This window comes from Rousettus aegyptiacus, unplaced genomic scaffold, assembly GCF_014176215.1.
Source record: "Rousettus aegyptiacus isolate mRouAeg1 unplaced genomic scaffold, mRouAeg1.p scaffold_m13_p_13, whole genome shotgun sequence".
In the NCBI taxonomy this organism is placed as follows: domain Eukaryota; kingdom Metazoa; phylum Chordata; class Mammalia; order Chiroptera; family Pteropodidae; genus Rousettus; species Rousettus aegyptiacus.
Genome location: NW_023416288.1, coordinates 17,745,748 through 17,766,965, shown reverse-complemented (window position 1 = coordinate 17,766,965; position 21,218 = coordinate 17,745,748). Strand labels below are relative to the sequence as shown.

General features: G+C 33.7%; 1 protein-coding gene across 1 annotated transcript in view; it reads left to right on the top strand.

Annotated features, from left to right (window-relative positions):
* CALCR (calcitonin receptor) overlaps nt 1-21,218 on the top strand; it is a 47,556-nt gene that overhangs the window by 6,318 nt on the left and 20,020 nt on the right. The window contains exons 2-6 of the mRNA XM_036230204.1: nt 425-581; nt 2,288-2,398; nt 5,272-5,384; nt 9,448-9,539; nt 17,435-17,561. Coding sequence (XP_036086097.1) covers nt 425-581; nt 2,288-2,398; nt 5,272-5,384; nt 9,448-9,539; nt 17,435-17,561 — 600 coding nt within the window. The remainder of the gene's footprint in view (nt 1-424; nt 582-2,287; nt 2,399-5,271; nt 5,385-9,447; nt 9,540-17,434; nt 17,562-21,218) is intronic.

Below are 21,218 nucleotides of genomic sequence, written 5' to 3'. Positions count from 1 at the left end.
TATCTATTTTTAATAACATGATTCATGATTCTTAGGAGTTCCAAAGAAGGTAAAGTTGATTTAATATTACTATTTTTTTGGAAATCAGGTTATATGCCTTGTCTACATCTAAATTTTACAGTGATAATAAAATTAAAACAATCTTATATGATAAAGAAGTCTGTGAGTTTGTATGGGCGCTATACATTTTCAGTAGTGAATGGAATAAATGCAAATATGAATTTCATAGGAAGAATTTGTAGATGAAATATAAATACTTATTAGTTGTAAAGCAAAAATATTTTACATGGAGACCATGCATAATTATTGCTTATAGAAGGAAATATAAATGTTTTTAAACTTTTTATTGCCTCATTTGCTTATGTATATACCCATCCCTACTTTTGATAACTAACTGATTTTTTTGTTGTTGTTTTTAATACAGCACCCAACCCCGGTTCTTCCTACCTCTTCAAATTACACCTATTCTCCAACACTTGAGTCCGAGCCATTCCTGTACGTCATAGGACGAAGGAAGATGATGAATGCAGAGAACAAATGCTACCACCGAATGCAACAGTTACCCCCATACCAAGGAGAAGGTAAAAAGAAGGATGTATGTAAACATGTGTTTCAGACATCATTGAAGGTTTATTTTCTTCCATGGGTAAATATGTGTTGACTAATTTTAATTTAATACACCAGGAGTTTTAACAGTAATTTCGTACCATGGTATGTTTGTGTATTTCCTGCAACAGACATACATAGTTTCTTTGTTCAAGTTCATCCAAAGACTTTCTGGCCAACTTCTGCACTTATGACAAAATTACTGCAATAACTCGGTATTCACACTTGGCAAGCAGGAACAATACAGGACTAAGCGAGGGAATGGAATAGAAAAACAATAGAAAGGAAATTGAAAAATGGTGGGCAGAGAATTTGTCTGAGGTAGAATCTGTCAAAACCCTATCTTTTTTGGGTTGATTAGGCAATATGTTTCCTTAGTTGTCACTTGGTTGACAACTCGTCTTATTCCTTCTCCTTTTCTACATCCATTTCCCAGAGAAATTAGAAAAAGATATCTCCTAGGCAGACACTAGAAAGTTTTGTGTGATTGCCCAAATATTCTCAGAGCCAAGCATATTCTATTAGCTATAGAGCCCCCAGAGGAAAACAAAAGGGAAGATTGCCAAGCATTGCTACGTCCATTTAAATTCTCTCCCCATCCTCTAAACCAGTTGAAAAGATCCAACGATCTCTTGTATACCTTTGTGTATTCTAAGACAACACTCTTGGAAGAGGGAAAATTGGTTAAATATACTCTATTACTACATATGGTTTGCCTTCAAATAGTTAGCTTTAATTTTTAGTTCCCATTTTTGGCATTTTTCTTTAACCAAAAAATCAAGTCTATAACAAAGATGCATGTTACTTTTCTGTATGCAGTAGTTTCGATGTTTTTAAGAAACTATAGAGGTATTAGATGCAACTTGCCCCCTCTGCCACCAAAAAAGAAACCATTTCTTTGGAGCAGATGAAACAGTAGAAACACAAAACTGATCTTTTGTGAGTACAATAACCTTCACTTCAGTCTTAGTTATCTTGAGAGGTTGAACTTTTGTGCTATTGATCATTATTTAAAACTTTATTTTTGAGATTTATCTTTTTAAAGATAAATCTTCATGTTTTAGGGTAGATTTAATTTTTGAAAGCAGTGAAAAACCGCTTGAAGCTAACATTGATAAATATATAAAATGATCAAACAGAATTGTTTTAGCTGGTAATAAAGTGTGATTCTAAAATAATAAGATTATATATGTGATCCAACTAGCTGCAAATGCATCTTTAGTAAGAATTTTGAACAATTGCATCACCCTTGCATTAAGACTGGAACCACCCAAGGCAATCCCTTTGAAGGTAGTGTTTGGTATGATACATACGTTCCAAAGCCATACAGTTTTTTTTTTCAAGGTAACCCACGGGTGAGACTGTGTATATTTTCACAAGAGTTCTCTTGTAGCAAGCATTTCTGGAGATATTTTAAAGGAAATATTTTGAAGAAAAGATTCCATACAGAAAACATGTTGTCTATGAGGAACAAAAGGAGAAAATCCTACAAAAATGTACCTTTCATTAGTAGTTGGTAAAGTTAATACCTTTATTTTGTTGCTGCTGCTCCTACTATTATTTTTAACATTTCAACATCCAAGGGGAGAGCCCCAGAATAACTATGTATGCACTGTTAAATCCTGCTGAGGATTCTGCAGTTTTTGACAACTGCAATGTTCATTTCTTTCTAACTCATCAGGTCCATACTGCAACCGCACCTGGGATGGATGGCTGTGCTGGGATGACACGCCGGCTGGAGCCATCACCCAGCAGCACTGCCCAGATTATTTTCCTGAGTTTGATCCAACAGGTGGAATACTTATTTTTATTTTATATTTTGTGTGTAGCTTTTAGAATTTCCATGGTCAAGAAAAGAAAATCAGATATAAAATATATCTACCCAACCATACTCTACACATTTTAGCATGTTCTGAGGCATTACCATAAATGAAATATTACCCAGTTGCACGAATATTACAAACTGTCATTATTTTTTAGGTAATATGACCTGCCAGTTGTCACATTGGTCATCAATTCTATTATATTTTGAATAAAAATTAACAATTTACATATTTTAAATATTTAATATTAAATCTTAAACATTTAAATTAATTTTGCTAAAACTACAAACAAATTTTTAATGTATTTTTTAGAAACTTTCAGTTGTCTCACATTTTGATAACTTATACAAATGCTTGACCTAGGGTTTGTGAATACTAGGCTGGTATAATATGAACAGTGGAAGTTTTATATAACCTTGAAAATGATATAAAACCATTATGTGTATGGGAAAATAAATTAGAAGGTAGTAACTACAGACACTAGATTTCTGTTCCAACAGTAGATTATTAAAATATGCTCAGAAACTAGAACAAATACTATTAAAATGGATCACATACCTAACTCTGTGTCCTACACAACACCAACAGTAAGCAAATGCCTGTTACATTAAATAGTGACACCATGTCCACTTTGGTTATAAAAGTAACATAGAAATGCTTTTCATTAAATATCATTTTTTTTTTTACTTTTCAAAACATTTTTATATATATTAGAGGAGTACCCTCTCATCCTCAGTTTTGTTTTCTGTGGTTTCAGTTACCCATGGTCAACTATAGTCTGAAAATAATAAAGGAAAATTTCCAGAACTAAACAATTCATAAGTTTTAAATTGAGCAATTCTATTCTCAGTAGTGTGATATAATCTTGTGCTATCATTCTCAGGAAGTGAATTATCTCTTTGTCCAGTATATTCCTGCTGTATACCCTACACACTCTTTAAGTCACTTAGTAGCCATCTCAGTTATCAGACCAACTGTCTTGGTATTGTAGTGCTTGTGTTCAAACAATCCTTATTTTACTTAATAATGGCCCCCAAGTGCAAAGGTTGTGATACTGGCAATTTGAATATGCCAAAAAGAAGCCATAAAGTGCTTCCTTTAAGTAAAAATGTGAGTTCAGTACAAGACATTTTGAGAAAGAGACCACACTCATAAACCTTTTATACCAGTATATTGTTTTAATTGTTCTATTTTATTATTAGGTATTGTTGTTAATCTCTCTTATTGTGCTTAATTTATTAGTTAAACTTTATAATAGGTAAGTATGCATAGAAAAAACATATATAAAACATTACACATACATGCACACACACATTCATGAGCAGAGTGAGCCTGAGCCTGCAGAGGGTGTTTAAGAGCCTCTCAGTGGTGAATCTGATCGGCTGTGGGACCAGGTAAGGCAAGCAGATCATTCCACCTCAATCTCCATACATCTTCTAACAAGATGTGATATAACATAACATAGTAATCCCTCCACACCTTACAGGGCTTATCTTCCTCCTTCTTTCAGTGTTCTTTAAGGAGTGGCTCCTCAGAAAGAGTTAAAACATCCAACCAGTGGAAGGGCATGCCAGGGTCTTGACAAAAGATCTTCTTTGAATTATCTGCTCTGGACTAGAAACAGCATTTTGAAAGGAGGAATCAGTGTTTATTTTGTGCTTAATGAACAATAGAAAATCGATCTCGACTTTAAGATTTTTTTCAAGAGTTGTTTGGTTAGAGTTTCTACCATGTTTCAGGGTCAACCAGCCTATTTGGTTATTGTCGCTCATTGACCATGAATGACAAGAGGCTAATTGCCAAAGACTGAAAGTGAAGACATCGGTTAAGAGAGAAAACAGCAGTTAGATTGCAAATCTAGTCAAGAAAGTTTCTGGAATTTGGATTAGAACAGAGAAATTAGTCTATTCCTGAAACAAGGTTTGGGAGATGCTTTTTGTGCTTTCTTCAAGGATGAGACCCTAAGTTCTACCCCAGCAAGACAGAAATAATGGAAATGAGATTTCAGGGGAGGTAGATAAGGATAAAGGGGGTCAAATACATGGCGAAAGAAGATGTGACTTTGGGTGGTGAAAAACTGGGATGTGAAAAGAGAAAGGGCTTAATCCTATTTCCCACTCAGCACTACATTACTGAAACTCCAACTAAATCCTTCAGATCTTTACCGACTCCTACCAATAAATGACGCTTCATTCATCTCGATTTGACAGCTCTATTAGAGGTAACTTGACTGGCAGAAAGAGCTGTTCTGCAGTTGCTCTTAATATGCCCTTTAGTTTTGGACTTTTTTGTTCCATTAAATTTAACCATATGAAATTGCCAGCATTTGACCCATTTGACCCCCCAGAAAACCCCCTGCAGTTTCATACAGTCAATCTAATAAATAAATATTGTGTATAAATGAAGAAAAGTATGGTCTTGCTCTTTCACATATTTCTAAAATCAGAAGTTTAATGTCTGTTAAAAAATATGAGGTATAGTGTAGGTAACACTTTGGAGTCTGAGGGACCTGGGATTAAATCCTAACTCACCCACCATTGACTTTTCAAACTCTATAACTTCTCTCACTCTCTACAACCTATTTGTAAAATGAAGATAGCAATGTCTGCTTTACACAGCTCTGCTAAAGATAAAATGAGGCAATCCATGTTAAAACATCTTATGTAATTAAAACATCTGTATAATCCAGTAGATTCACAATAATGTTTATTGACTGATATTTATTGATTGAACTTCTATAAAGTGGTTAACACTTCGGAATGGTTCTTAAGCCTTAATTTATTATTTTTCCTTCTTAGTATTTTGAAATACTGATGTAATAATGGTTGTGTTTTATTAACAGAAAAGGCTACAAAATACTGTGATGAAAATGGGGAATGGTTTAAACATCCCGAGAACAATAAAACCTGGTCTAACTATAGCATGTGCAATGCTTTCACTCCTGAGAAACTGAAGGTAGGTTCTATTTCAAACTTCGATGTTTGCTGAGAATGTTATTATTTGTACACAGAAATAGTGCATAACTATAAAGTGGTTGCTACCAAGAAAGTAATCTATATTATAGGAGGAAATCATATAGTGACCTATAAGTCCTATGGACTCTATGAAGTGGCATTAGAGGAAATGACATTTTACTTCTTGATTGGCACTCAGTGTCAATGAGAGTTCCATGAGCGTATGGAATCAGACAAGGGAAATAGTGTCCATGGAACGAATGATGGGATTCCCTATGATGCCAAACACTGGGCAGCATTTCCAGGGCCTCTCTAAGATCTCTCTTCTTCTGGAAGAGTTCCAAAACTACAGATTTTTTCATAAATCATAAGCTAACATTTTCCTCCAACTCTGCTCTGAGAAGTCTATGATAGTTTTACTATCAGACCTTAAAGTAACCCTTAGAATAGGGCTTCACCGTTTAGGTATATTCAGTGGAATTCCACTCTGATTTGTCAGTACATCTGCTTTATTGACTATTAAATATCTTTAATATCTCTACATAGAAACATTTAAGTCCATGGAAAAAACCCAAATACCTATTCTCTTCTTCATGAGCATCAGAAATATGAAAAGATCACTAAACCCACAACTAGTCCCCTCTCCCCACAGAGCTGGGAGAAACAGTTGCTTAGTGTTTAGTTACACAGAATATCTCTAAGCAACCCTGGTAGCTACAAAAGAAACCTATTGTTTTCTTCAAAAATATGTATATATGTTAAATAATTACTAAGTTGGAAGCTAAAAACACATGAGAAGCTGTAGAAGTATAAAATTTTTTTTTTTTTTATTAAAGACAAAACAAACAACAACCAAAAATGAAAAAGATGAACAGGTAACTTAGAAACCAGTTGACTAGAGGATACCTGGTCACAGGCACAGGTTGAAGGCACCAAAGCCAGTTACCTCTTCACAAATTGCTGAGTAACCCCTGTGAATCAGATGCATGTCTACATCCTAATGGAGATCTATTTACTTAATAAGGTCTGACATGTTACTTATTAAGGAATTTCCCGAATGAGTGCTGATTATGATTTTATAGGAATATATATGTAACATACATATATATTATATATATTTCTGTCCAGCAATAAAGCACATAACCAAAGGACTCTGCATGTTTTAAGAGCCTTTTAGCCAAATTAGTACTTCAATCTCAGAACCTTCATAAGAAAATTGACAAAAATCAGAATGTTCAAGGATGATTTGTACATAAATGCCACATTTTCTCCAGGAATTTAAAGAACTTCACAGAAATCATCCAATTTATCTATACTACATTTGTAGTTTTACTGTGGTCCCATAAACTATGGAAGGAACTGAAGACTGGAAGTCAAGAGACGGCATTGTCCTCCTTTAAAGTTATTTGTCCTCTCTGAGCCTCTGTATTTTTCATTCATTCAATGACTATTAGAGTTTATTTCTCTCCCAAACAAAACAGAGTAAAGGATAACCAGCTCTGAAAACAAGTTAGATGTTTGGGGGGTGGTACCAGTCAGTAAATAGAGAAAAAAATTCATTCATTTATTATCCGAGGAATACCAAAGGCCCACCTACCCACAAATGTCTCTCCTATGGGGATCATAAACATAAAAGGTGACACTGGAAAATCTAAAACTGTGAGGACAAAATAAGTAAAGAATTTAGATTTAACATTATTTTCTTATAGTACTTTCACCATTCACGTACCAGAGAACTTTATCTACCTGAGCCTATATCTATAGGTGACCAAAAATTACACCCAAAAGGTGTGATTTCTAATCAACTTTAGAACGTTCATTTCAATTTGTCGAAATTAGAGTTAGTCATCAATTGTCATTTTTTTCCATATTGATATTTAGCTGACCTGGCACCATTTATTGAAAAAATTTTTCCTATTGCTCTGTAGTATCGAGTGACCATACATGTCACTACAAGGTTCTGAACTCTTTATCCCAAAGGTTTATTTGTCTCTCCTTGAACTAGTACTACTCTGCTAGATTACAGTAGCTTTATAATAAATCATGATACTACATAGAGTAGGTCTTCTCACTATGTTCTTCTTCAAAATCATCTTTGCTATATTTTGTCCTTTGTATTTAAATATAAATTTCAGAATCAGTTTTCACATGCAAAGAAACTTAATAACTACATTGAATGTATAGATCAATTTGAAGAAGTTTGAGATCTTTATAAAATTGTTTTCCAAATATTGACTAGAATATGTCCATTTATTCATCTTATTATCTCTCAATAATATTTTGTAGATTTCTTTGTAGAAGTCACAGACATCTTTTTTTAGATTCATTCTGTCATTTGATTTTTGATGCAATTGTGAATTGCATTAAATGCCATATTTGAAATTTTCTTTCCTACTTCTTTATATATTAAAATTGTTATTATTTTTATATCAAGCAATTTTGAAAAATTTAGTTATTAATTTTAGTAGTTTATAAATTATTTTGCATTTTATATGTGTAAGATTATATCTGCTGCAAATAGTAACAGATGAATCTCGAGGTAACCATTAATCTGCTTCCTGTCTCTATAGAGTTGCCTATGCTGGACATTTCATATTAATAGTATTATATTATAAGTGGTCTTTTGTAACTGACTTCTTTCACTTAGCATAATGTTTCCAAGAATCATTTATGTTATAGCATATATCTGTGTTTCATTACTTTTAATGGTTGAATAGTATTTCACTCTATGGGAAAACCACAGTCGCCAGTTGATAGACATTGGAATTGTTTCCACTGTTCGGTTATTCTGAATAATGCTGTTATACACATTTTGTGGACATATATTTTCCTTTCTCTTTGGTCTTTTTTTTTTCTTTACCTTGATCGGCCTTCCCAGGAAGGATTGAAATTAATTTTTTTAAGAGCCGTTTTGTCTTTGTTGATCGATTCAATTATACGTTCAAGTTATTTTTATTGCTACCATTTCCTTTCTTTTACATTCTTTCTGTTTAATTTTCTTCTTGTTTGTCTTAACTCCTTTAGACAGAAACTTAAATAATTGATTTTCAACCATCTTTATTTCTCATATATGCCTTTTAGTCTTTAACGTTCCCTCTAGGTAGTTTCACCTGTCATTGCGAATTCTTTGATCCAATGCTCATTTAGAAATGTATCACTTAATTCTCAACAATATTAGGGTGTTTAAGTTACCTTTTTATTAAAGGTATTGTGGTCGGTAAAGTTGCTCTTTAAGATTTTAATTATTTGAAATATGTTGAGATTTGCTTTACTGACTAGTGTATGTCAATATGGATAAATATTCTTTGACTATTTAGTCAGCACTTGAAAAGAATGGATATTATGCTGATGCTGGGTGCAACGTTTATTATATGTGAATTAGTAACATTTGTTAATTATGTTTTTCAAATATTCTATAGCATATTTTTTGTCCCTGTGTTCTATCAACTACTATGAAGTATTATTTTTTGTTTTATGCTTTCTATGGTTTAAATTTATATTATTAGGTGCATAGAAATTTAAAATTATTATATCTTCCAGACAACATGTGAACTAGTATAATATTACACATTGTCTTATGGTTAGTGTTTATCTGGGTCATCTTTTCCCATCCTTTTACATCCAATATTTCTGTATCCCAGTATTTAGTGGTGTTTCTTATAAGCAGCATATAATTGCTTTAAAAATCATCCTAGTCCAACCAAATTATTTTACAGGTGAGGACCATTGAGGTCTAGAGAGGTGAAATGACTGACTTATGAAAGTCACATTCAGACTTAATGATAATATTCAGATAAATCCAGTTTTATGTTCTACATAAAACTACATCATGCATATTCTTAATCTTATAATATTCAATCTGTTAATCTAATTTATTATAATTCAATATACTTTAATTCTCTGAAATATTTGTTATAATTTTAGTAGGTTTTTTTAAAGGAAGAAAATAGTTGTTGGTGTATACTGATATTTAAAAATAGAAACTATGTTCTATTTTTATAATCATTTATTTACCTATTTATTTTTGTAATTGTTTTTTGTTCTTTTTCTTGTTATTATTCCAGAATGCGTATGTTCTGTACTACTTGGCTATTGTGGGCCATTCTGTTTCGGTTGTCACCTTGGTGATTTCGCTGGGGATTTTCACGTATTTCAAGTAAGTACCCTCATAGCATCTACTTTTAATTTTCTTCTTTAAGGTACTGAAATAAATGAAAAACACTGCAAAAGTTGTGTGGGGGTACCTTCTGCAAATCATAAAAGACACGGGACTCATGAAGTAGCAAGAAAAAATAACATTAATTAAAATATGCTTTTAATCCTATTTTTAAGGAAAATAGAATAGATTCACATTTTTCAAAATGCCCTCCTTTACAAAATAAAACTGTCCTCTGAGCCCATAAGTACACTGTGTTAACATGGTTAAGGTTCTATTTACCATGGCTAAGTGTTCATGAAATAGTGAAAAGGGGATCCTCCTCTTTCACCCTCACTCTAAAATACGGAGGCCGTGGCCATGAGTTCAAGTGCACCTTGTCTAATTATGAGCTGTATTACAAGTGGATTTGGTCAGAAGAGAAGGGGCCTGTGAGGCTCTGATAGTGTTTACACAGACAAGGAAGGTAAGTCTCCCTTCTGGCCTTGACTTACCCAGCCATAGTCATAGAGAATGTCTGGAAGATGGCCTGTTGTCAAGTGTCAATTTTTCACTCTTGAGAACCTAGACTTGCTAAGTGCAAGTATCTTTTAAGACACTGGGAGAAACAAAATTTCAATGAGGGTTTCTATTCTGAGGCTGTGTCTATACACTTGATTGCATTATCTGTGGCAAAATGATTAAGTATATATAGATATTGATTTCACAATAATGGAGAATTTAAAACGTTGATTCTGTAGTTTTGGAATGACTTCATAATGTATGTGAAATAGTAATATATATTAAATTTTGTCATAAAAACATGTCCTACATTTAGCCTAACTTTTTAAAACAAAGGCAGGAAGCACCACATTTTCCTTTCATGAGAATTTTAACTTCTACACAATGTGGGGTTTTCGTCCACTAATACTTTTTTTGTTGTCGTGTTGGTGTTATATGAATGGTGAAGAAAAGCTCCTTCATAGGCCCAGACTATAGATGATCCTTCACATTTTAAATATGTGATGTGTAATTAAATATACAGTAATTCATAAATAGAATAATAGAATTTTCATTTGATTTTTGTTAAAATATTATAATGATAATACTAAAGAAAATTAAGCCAAGGGAGAAGCATCTGTAAACCCACCTTTAACACAACTATTATTTTTTTAATCCTTTTTAATCTTTGCCTGTATCTTATATCAAATTTCTACATTATATTATGTCTATATCTTATGTAGTCAAGATTTTTATATTGACCTAGCAACATAACAGAATTTTTTTTTAAATGAGTAGCAAATAATAACTTAAATAGAGAATTAGCTCCTTCCATATATGATTTAACAGGAGAAAGACATACAGTGACAAGACATGATAAATCAACTACTAGAATTAGAATAAAAGAGTGTTTTCAATTACAATGATAAGAATACAGCAGAGTAATAACGTAGCATGATTAATCTTGAAATGTCTGTTCATTTTTCAACTGCACCTGACCATGGTGAATAAATACATCATCATGGCTCTCATACAACTTTGATTTAAAAGTCTGTCACTAAAAGGCTATTGTTAAAAATTTTTTAATATAACCTTAATAAAATTGGAATAAAAAGCTCCCAGATTTATAATGGTACAATTAGTAAATGTATTTAGGACTTTAAGGATAAAAAATGTCAAGGAGGCATTTCTTAGTTCTTTATTTCCTTAGTCACTTAAAAAAGTGACCAGGTGTGAGAGCCAAACCAGCAAAGAAAATAAGAATGTCCTAACAGTCATTTCTAAATCAAGCCACTGAAAATGGGTATTCAAAAGGGGAGCACATGGGCAGTGTAAAATATTTCTCAACTTCAATGAGTACCAAAACAAACTTAATCTGAGAGGATGTGGGAGCAGATTGTCTAGGAAGCACCTGATTTTGTCTTCTTATCTCTCAATCCAAGAAACTACCAAATAACAACTTAAATCTTGGGAAGAATAACAAGTTTTATTGACTTGCAATCTGAATATAATAATGAGAAGATATAAATTGAAATAGCTTGTTCTCCAGAACACACACAAGAGGCAAATAGAATATGAAAAACACATGCCAAGATGCTAAATATTCGAGTCCGCGGGAAGTCATATCTGGTTTTTATACTTGTTCTTAATCTTACCCTAAACCTACCCAAACTAAAAATATCTAGGGCATCTGTTTTCTTAAAATTAAAGTATGTTTCTGATTCATCAAATGTTTTCTTTACATTTGGATTTTCAAATATACTCAAAGTGATCGTGAAAAATAAAAGATAATTCTGATCTATCACTAGATTTTATCTTTTAATTAGCAACATTTTCCCAAAATTATTTTCAAATGTTCAACATCACCTTTATAGTCTTTACTGCAAATAGCAATGGAAGGTTTTATGATTTGTGCACTTAAATGGCATCATCTGTGTGAAACCTGAGCAAGAAATAATTATCGCTCCCTTGCTTAATCCTACATTCCCAGGGATGAGTTATTTTGAAAATCAAAACAATCAATTTCATAAAACTTTCATGAAACCAAAACAGGAAGTTACACCTAGCTCCACTTCTGACACAAAATGCCCCATTCATAATCATCCCATCGAAACCTCAGTCTAAACTAGTAAAATGTGCTTTGTAGGATCTATAAAAAGGAATAACCCTGCGGATGTATTCCTCAACCATCAGGCTAAAACAACCTACAGAGGAATTTAAAGCTATTGAATATACAGGAGGCTGTGGAACTGCCAATACGTTGCTCCTAAGTATCTTGGGCTATAACTTGGAATGAGATCAAAGCTGCCTTTAGTCATTACGTGATTTTATTCTGAGCATACCAGAGAAATTAACAGGCAGGGTTAAATAAATAAAATCTTGCTCACTGTGCTATCAGAAAATAAATGTAGAAATGTATATATAAAGCCTTTGTTATTCTAGACAATAAAACTGAGCTTGAAGAGAGCTGTACCCTCTTCAAGATAGAGAAAAAAAATTCAACAATTTAAATCATAGAAAAGACCATGCTAAATATTTTAACTGTGCACAAGTGGCAGAGTTAAAATATATTCAGCCAACACCATGCCATTTTGATTATTGTCGCTTTGTAGTATGATTTGCAGTCAGGCAGAGTGATGCCTTCAGCCTTGTTCTTTTTTCTCAGGATGTCACATGACATCACTTATATGTAGGATATAAACCTAAAAGCAACAAACAAATAGGACTAACAAACAGAGATTCATGGGCATGGACAATAGACTAGTGGTTACCAGAGGGTAGAGGGGAGGTGGGTAGGGTAAAGGGAGTCAAATATGTGGTGACAGAAAGAAATCTAACTATTGGAGGTAAACACAATATGTAAATATATATATGCCTTACTGTTAAAATGTATAGCTGAATCTTACTGGATTTCATTAACCAATGTCACCAAAAAAATAAAGGCTTTCCTTAGTAATGATAAAACTTCTGGTCCACTGGATTAAGGATGAAGACAGCCCCTTTAGGATAGTATTTAGTTTAGGACCTTTTTGGTGAAAATAGTTAAGAGCAATAATATGGAGAGTGATTAAATAGAAACATCAAATCAGTTTATCAAGACTCCTCATTACTAGATGCCAACATTCCTAAGAGAGTTAAAGGTGCAGATGCCCTTAGGGAAGACTGGCTTGAGAAAATCACGTAAGTGGCCATTGATTTGTGTTTGTTTCCTGGCCATTTTAAGCAAGTTTTCAATAAACTCACTTATCCTATCAGTTCTTCTTACAGTTTATTAATTGACATTTCTATGGAAGAAGCCTAATACCGAAACATCTCACAGTTTACTCTCTAGAAAGCACAAGAATAATTCATTCACATCTATTTTAACTGCTTAATACCTGTGCCTTACTGATTGTTAAGCATTTAGAATATTAATTACAGTTGCCTGAAAGTCAATAAAGACTTATATTGGAAGACAGAGACTATTTTCACTGCAATACATTGTCTACATTACATTACTTTAGCTATATCCACAAAAAAAAGGAGGGTTTCCACTGGGACCTCCAGAAAAAAATACTGATTCCTCTACTACTTATTCCGTACTCTCTATTATTCTCTGTCGCATCTGCAGTGGATGGATTGATAACTTTATTTTGTATAGTATTCACTATTATACATCTCTGGCAACCTTCCTAGTCCTCCAGAGAAACCATTTAATCAGTGGCATTAAAGATAACTTCCTTTCTCCCAATCCACCATTGACATAACAGGACACCAAGTAACTATCAGTCATATTTGGCTGACTGTTAGCTAAAAAAACAGTAGTAATAAAAAAGAAGCAAGAATTAGGATTGAGAGGAGTTCCTTAAGAATAAAAATTTTGTGCTAAATCTAAAGGTATAAAGTCTCTTGTGAGATAGAAAAAGGTATATAATATATTGTGATTTGAGATATTTCTAGGAATTTTAATGCAATCTATTTCACATTTCCTCTCCTCCCTTCACTTTTCTTGTTTATCATGAACAAGGTATGATACCTAGGTCAAGGAAAATTTCTAATTACACTGGAAGATGTGACCTTTCTCGTACCAATCACAACATTTATTCCAAATGCATATTTTTCATGCACTGGTAACTTTATAACAACTTTTACTTGTTTCCTTATTTGCTACTTTCCTTATTTGCTTTGAATGTGACCTTAATTATATGGTCTTATACGGTGTAAATACTATTCTTATTTGTCCTATGATATCAAATCGGTTTATGAGATCTACAAAACTTAAGGCAAATATTAAATGCTTCCTTGTGCAACTAAAAGCTCCCAAAAAGCACACACATACATAATAGGGTACCAATAACTCGAGACAAAATTTTCAGTGTGAAAGATTTGCACCAGGTACCACAACCATGAAAATGACATTTTACTTTAGCCTTAAAATACGACATCTTGAAAATCATGCTCAAGTAGATCGTTATCTCTTCTTCGCATTTGACTGACACCTTGACTGGACCAAGACAGAAGCAGATTATGTTGTCTTATCCTCCCCCTATTGGTGATTATGGTTCTGTGTCACTCTAAGAGTAAGTAATGTTCTGTCCATCTAAATATCTATTTTTTTATCAAGAGGAATGAAGTATAGCTAACCTCAGGTTTGTGCTATTTTTAAGACAGTTCAGATCTGACAAGAAAATGTTGTCAACTTCTCTCATGTTCATTCAAGTAACAAGATATTTGCACTGAGAACAATTTAACACATAATTACTTATGTTAAGGTTAGTTAATCCTCTTTAGCATCCTATACCTCTCCTTCAGAATAGTTATCACGATGAGAGTAAATAAGCAATTATAAGGTATATACAGTCTCTGAAGGCAGAAGCTATCTGCTTTGTTCACCCATATATCCCTAGCATCTACCAAAAGGTCTGAATTATTGTAGATACACAGTAATATGTATTGGGTTATTGAATGAATTTTAATAAATTTAAAGTACCTTTAACTCATTTCAAAAAGCTTAGTGTAAATGTCATCAAGTAAGTGTAATAAAATTTTTAAAACTTAATAAGCAGAAATTATATTGAAACCTTCAAGAAACAGAAACTCATATATATTAGTCATATTCTTCTTTTGGAGCCTAACAGCTTTAAATTATTATTTTTTTCATTATGTACATAATACAATACTCTATATAGGTTTTAGCTAATAGGATAATGTCCACTAATAGTTAATACCGTATTAAGAATTTGGAAAATGTTCAGCATGATACAAAGTATAAGAAATGAAATCATCTACCCTTTAATGTAATTCTTTGATGTATACTGGTGCTCACAGCTTGAAGAAGAAAATTGCTATTATATAAAAATTTTTTATTAAAAAAATTAGTATTAAACTTTACAATGTGTCAGACTGTTCTGGGTGCACAGAACAAATTGCTTTATTCTAGTGAGAGAAAAGAAGAAAATATTCAATAGAAAAAAATATATGATCTGTCAGGAGGTGAGAAGGAAAACAAAGCAGGAATACAGGGCCTGAGAATAAGCTAGAGGTGGGGGAAATACATTTTATTCAGGGTGGTTCTGGACATTGAACATTAACCAGTCCTTTAAGTTAATGTTGTGTATCAGCAGATTATTGAACTCCCTCTGATAAAAAGAAAATCAGTAATGAGAATAATAGCACTGTAGGAGGCATTCATCCACCATTCTTTAGTTCTCGATAATGTCAACTGTCATTGGATTAAACCAGGTTGAATCCAATAATGAAACCACAGATATTTGCCTCCCAGTGAGAAAAATTATAAAATACTACTTTGACTGTATGGAAAATGGTAGCTCACAAGTTTAACAGTGCAATATGGAAGAGTTTGTGCATTATAAACAGGTATAATGTTTTATGTAAATACTTTTTTCTTTTTAAGCCTTAAATTTGCAACCTACTTTTATAGCACTATTATAAAACCAATTAGGCTCAGTTTATTTAACAGTCTTTTCTGCTGCTAAATAAGGGTGTGTGTGTGTGTGTGTGTGTGTGTGTGTGTGTGTGTGTGTGAAAGTTCTTCTCTAAACCTCATCTTTACCATAAGCTGTCTCCTGGATATAAAGTTCCACATTCTACCCCTGCTCAACAAGTTGGGAATTTTAAGGTATTCTGTATTAACTATTTACTATTGCTTGTGCTTTCTGAAGAGTTAAAAAACATAGCTACTATAATCAAAATATGCTCTGACAGATGCCCCCATTACTTAAATTTACTTTTTATTACTGATAATTGACAATTCATTTTCCTTTGATTTGGAAATATAGGAAAAGCATCATAAGTAAACCCAGACCATTCTCATATTTTATCTTTACCCAGAATTTACTTTTCAAAATTTGTAGGATTCTAACTTTATTCCATGAAGATTTTTTAGGGATAGTTGCTATGCTTAGTCTTTAGTATCATTAACTGAATGTTTTAAATTTTCACATGATGCTAAACATTGTTGAACTGGATCAAATATGGTAAATACAAGGTTTTTATTCATCTAAGATAATCATTCCAATTTTGTTATAGCCATCCTATAGGCTTTCTTCATTTGCATCAAAAAGTGAAATAGGATACTCAAACTAATTTTTATTTATGTGAACATTCACACAAATACATATGTACAAATTTATGAAATGGAGGACAAAGGAATAAAAAATTCAACAAACTGCTTAGCACCCAAAAGGTGGGAAGTGTCTATGCCAATGAGCATAGGCATCCCTTGCACAGGCGTCCTTCCATCCAAACCACACTCTGCCTCTCAATGTCATCAAATTTGAGCCTACTTAAAATTCTTTGCTTGTGTCTGAGCTCCACCATCAGGAGGATGTGGAAAGGAGGAACCACAGAGTTGATTCCTGTTGGAATATGAGAAATAAAAAGATGTTAGAAGAAATGGCAAAAGAGAAGAATGACAGGAGACTTAATAAAGTCTGTATATGTGATGGATCAAGAACCTGGATTCAGTACTTGGTCACAGGCCTTGGTTCTGACTTCATGTTCTGTTATCCCATTTGCTACACAACTTCTGCCTGGTTACATCAAGGAACAGTCGACTTTTCATCTAAAGCACACTCCAACCCCTAATGGTTTCTCTTGTAAGAGTCCTTCTTTTAATTAATTTCAGGACATTGGTTATAATTAAAACTGATTTTATCACTCACTCTTTTAGTCGTTGTACAAAATCACTGTGGGGACCGAAAACTATGAGATACTGTGACTGAAAAACTGTTTAAATATCAAGCAGAAAAGTAGTAATATGTCTTAAAGATGGGGATACCCTCACTTATTTCTATGCGCTCTCTCATCTATTGCTAAAGGAATTGTTAAAAATATTACCAAAGGGTTTTTCTCCCCCAGGTACAGCAACATTTTGGCAGCAATTAATGCTTTTTTGTTACTTTTTTTTTCCCCAGGAGCCTTGGCTGCCAAAGGGTAACTCTGCACAAGAATATGTTTCTGACTTATATTCTGAATTCTCTGATTATCATCATCCACCTGGTTGAAGTGGTACCCAACGGAGAGCTTGTGAGACAGGATCCGGTGAGCACTGCATGATTTGTTTTTAATTTTTAAGGACATAATACCCATACGTAGTGAACATGGTGTTATTGTTCGACTTAAGCAGCTCTTAGCATGTGTAATTGTATTTACTTTTGTAGTTAAGTTTTGTATTAAGAAAGACTATTATTTCTATGTACTTATTGCAAGTAATTATATGCTATAGCAAAGGGCTGAAAATAATTCAATTATAACAAAATAAGAATTACACAACAAATCATGAGTTTTTACTACTAATTAAAAATTTATTAACATCTAAGAGTAGTTTACTGAGTCCATCTTGTGAATATAGACACTAGATGTATTAAGGCAATGCATCCCATTGGCCTCGGTGTGCCACTAATGGGTTACAGGTATGCCTAGACAATCCCTTCAGTGTTCTGACACCAGGCTGGGCCTGGGTCAGTCACTTCGGCTATGAGTAGCTATGTATTTACTCTAGTAAGCCATGTAAATATCATCATGGTCTATATCTGCAGGTCTTGAAAAAGGTTTAATGACCCCGACTTCACTCATTCTCATTTCTCAGTCTCTGCTGATGATCCCCCATTAACTGAGTTCAACTAGATACTAGAGGATAAGGAAGCCCTGATGGAGATGTACAGATCCATTTCTCTGGGCCCAGTGCAGTGAAAGCGTGGAAGGGTGGAGAGAGTGAATTTGAAAGCACAAACAGAAGCTATCTAGCACAGAATGAATGGCCAAGGGATATTTTCATTTTTGTTTCTCTGCTTAACTGTGTTATGCAAGCATCTGTAGATAGCCTCATCTTTCAAAACTGGCATTTAACTGCTTTGCCAACCCAATGACAAAAATGCGTGAAATCTGCCCAGAGCATGCATCCTGCGTGACAGTGGCGTGGCATGGGAAAGCAGCTTAATTTGGCTTCTAATGGATCCACAGTGTTAATAATGTTTGCAGCATGAATGTATCCAGAAAGATGATATGACCTATCTTTTATAACCATGGTGTCTGTTATCTGAGACAAAGTCTTGCCTTACCTGCAGAATGAGACCCAATGGGTTTACCTGATGAGTTTTCTTTCTTAATGTCAGCTGATTTTAATAAAAATAAACTCATTTCATTTAATCCTCATAAAACCCCAGTGAAGGGTGCATATATTACCTCCATTGCTAGCTGAGTAAACTGAGGCTCAGTGAGGGCACATGTCCTCTGTACTATGGATAGTTAAGATGGGATTTGAACCCAAATCTATCTCACATAGAACCCCATCTGCTCTCCACTATACTACATGGTGCTCTTGGTTATCTTGATCTATTTATTTGGGAAGACGTGTTCTTAAAGAAATTGGCTCAGCCATTCCAAAGTAATGGCTGTCCATAATTGAAGATGTAAACTACTGTTAATTAGGGAAGCTGATCCTCCACTAAGTTTAAAAAGAGATGTAGAAGCAAATAACTAAGCATCTCTCAGCAGAGAAGACTCAAATTTTTGGGTTCCCATTTCCCCGTAAGTACAGAAATCCTCAGAAAGTTATTGTCTGTACAAAGCAGACTAAGAAATGGCCATTCAGTTATTGAATAATCAACCCTGGGAGCAGTGCTAGTCAGATTATGAGCATTATAAATTCTTGAATAGACTCTCTCTCATCTCTCTTGTGAGGGTCTCGCACCAACAGAGCATACCAACAGAGCACTCTCTAGCTGTTAAAGTGTAGGGGGCTTCTCATCCATTGTGAAATTGTACTAAACCTGTTATCTTCCTGAAATAGTCTAAATTCAGAATTTGTCTATTTCGCTATTGAATTAAAGAAGCCATTTAACATTAGCCATCAAACGAGAATAAAAAAACCTCCCCACTTACTTCCTAGATGTTGTCCTAGAGTCTCAAAAAAAAAGCATAAAACTTTTTTAAAATCCCAAGGACATAATATTGCAAGCATTGCTCACAATTGCTCACTGCTAACCCTTGCCCTTGTGATTGGGTCTCTGCACATGACTTTCCCAACCAATTTGTTACTCTAGTCATCACTCTTAATGGTCTCATGGGTTATCATTGCGGAATGTTTTCACTTTCATCGGGTAGTTTAGGAGCAGAAATGTCGAGATGCTCCCTCAATCACTGCATACAGGCTGCCCCCTAGCCACCAACAAGCCGGCCCAGCTCGGCCTTGCAGCTTCCCTATTGCTTAGAAAACTTTAATATGCCCTGTAAGCAGGTGTCTTGGGACCTGGCTCAGCCTCTGTGTAGCCAGTTTTCTGGGAGAATGTAAGTGCAAGTGTAGGGGAGCCAGAGAAATGTACAGGAAGCCTTCTTCTGGGTATAGAGGAGTGAAGGCGGATCTTTCATATGTATTAGGCATCCTCAAAGTGACCTAAGTTTGAAAAACAGGAAAGAAGCTTATCTTTATGACATGACTAGCACTTGATTCTCTCAAATCAATATATTGTTAATATAACAGACTTGTTATTTTTAGCTATGCAGGAGCAAACTTTCTCGGAAAAAAAAAAACCATAAAATACTTGAAAGCTGGAATTTAATCCAGTCAATCAAGAGTTTTTGACTGCCCAAAACTTAAACATTAGTCTTCGGGATGAACTAAATTCATATTTTGTGAAAATATCTACTTATAACATTCAGAGAGTATGTGAGTGAGTGAGTGAGTGTGTGTGTGTGTGTGTGTGTGTGTGTGTGTAATGGAAAACAAAGGAGCAAAAAGTCTGTATGTCTAAATGAGAAGCCTCCTTTCCTCTGAGGGTAGACAAAATGAGAACAAGCCACCAATAACAGCCATTTACAATGGTAATGGGAAATGGGAAATGTCATGTGTGGACACATTGCCTTCTTTCACATTTCAAATGTCTGTTTCCTCCATAAGACAAAATTTGGAAACATATGCCTCTCATCAAATACATGTAAATAGTAAAGGCTAAAAACAAACTAATAGAATGACAAAAATTAATTTTGTTTGTAAATTGTGAAACATACATTTGACCTATCAGGAAAAAATTAGCTCATTTATTTTTAGTACTTTCTCTATTTGAATATAATCATTATTTTCCAGTAAGTCTTTGTTAAATCTCTTATCTAATCATCTATATACAAACAACACAAGACTAAGCAAACCAAATTAGATCAAGAATAGGCAGGAAAGAACCTTCAAGTGGATATATATGTTACTCATCTTTCAAGCTGCTTATATAATATTTCCAAGAGAGACAGAAGTCTTGAAACTTGAAAACACGTATTCTACCATAACCGTGTTTATAAAAGCCAAATTTCATGGCTATCTTTTCCCATTCAAAAAATTGTTAAAGTGAATCACGGTTGAAATTATAAATTCAAGTATCAAGAAAGAAGAAAATTTCTTTGTCAAAATATATGTAAGCATGCAGGAGACAAATAAGAACTAAAAAAGATTTAACTAGGAAAACTTCATCTTTCCTAGGAGTAAAGTTCTCTACCTCTAAAGAGACAAACAAACTAGCATCCAAACGATGAGAATAGTGTTATCAATATATTACCAAGTCACATGCAAAGTTACATATTTAAAATTTATACTTTAAATTAATTATTTGAAATATTGCATTTTTTTTGAAAAATTGACATTCCAGAAAACATTAGGATGAAGTTTTTCATAGCCAAGAATAGAGACAATAGAGAAAAATCCAAGAAGAG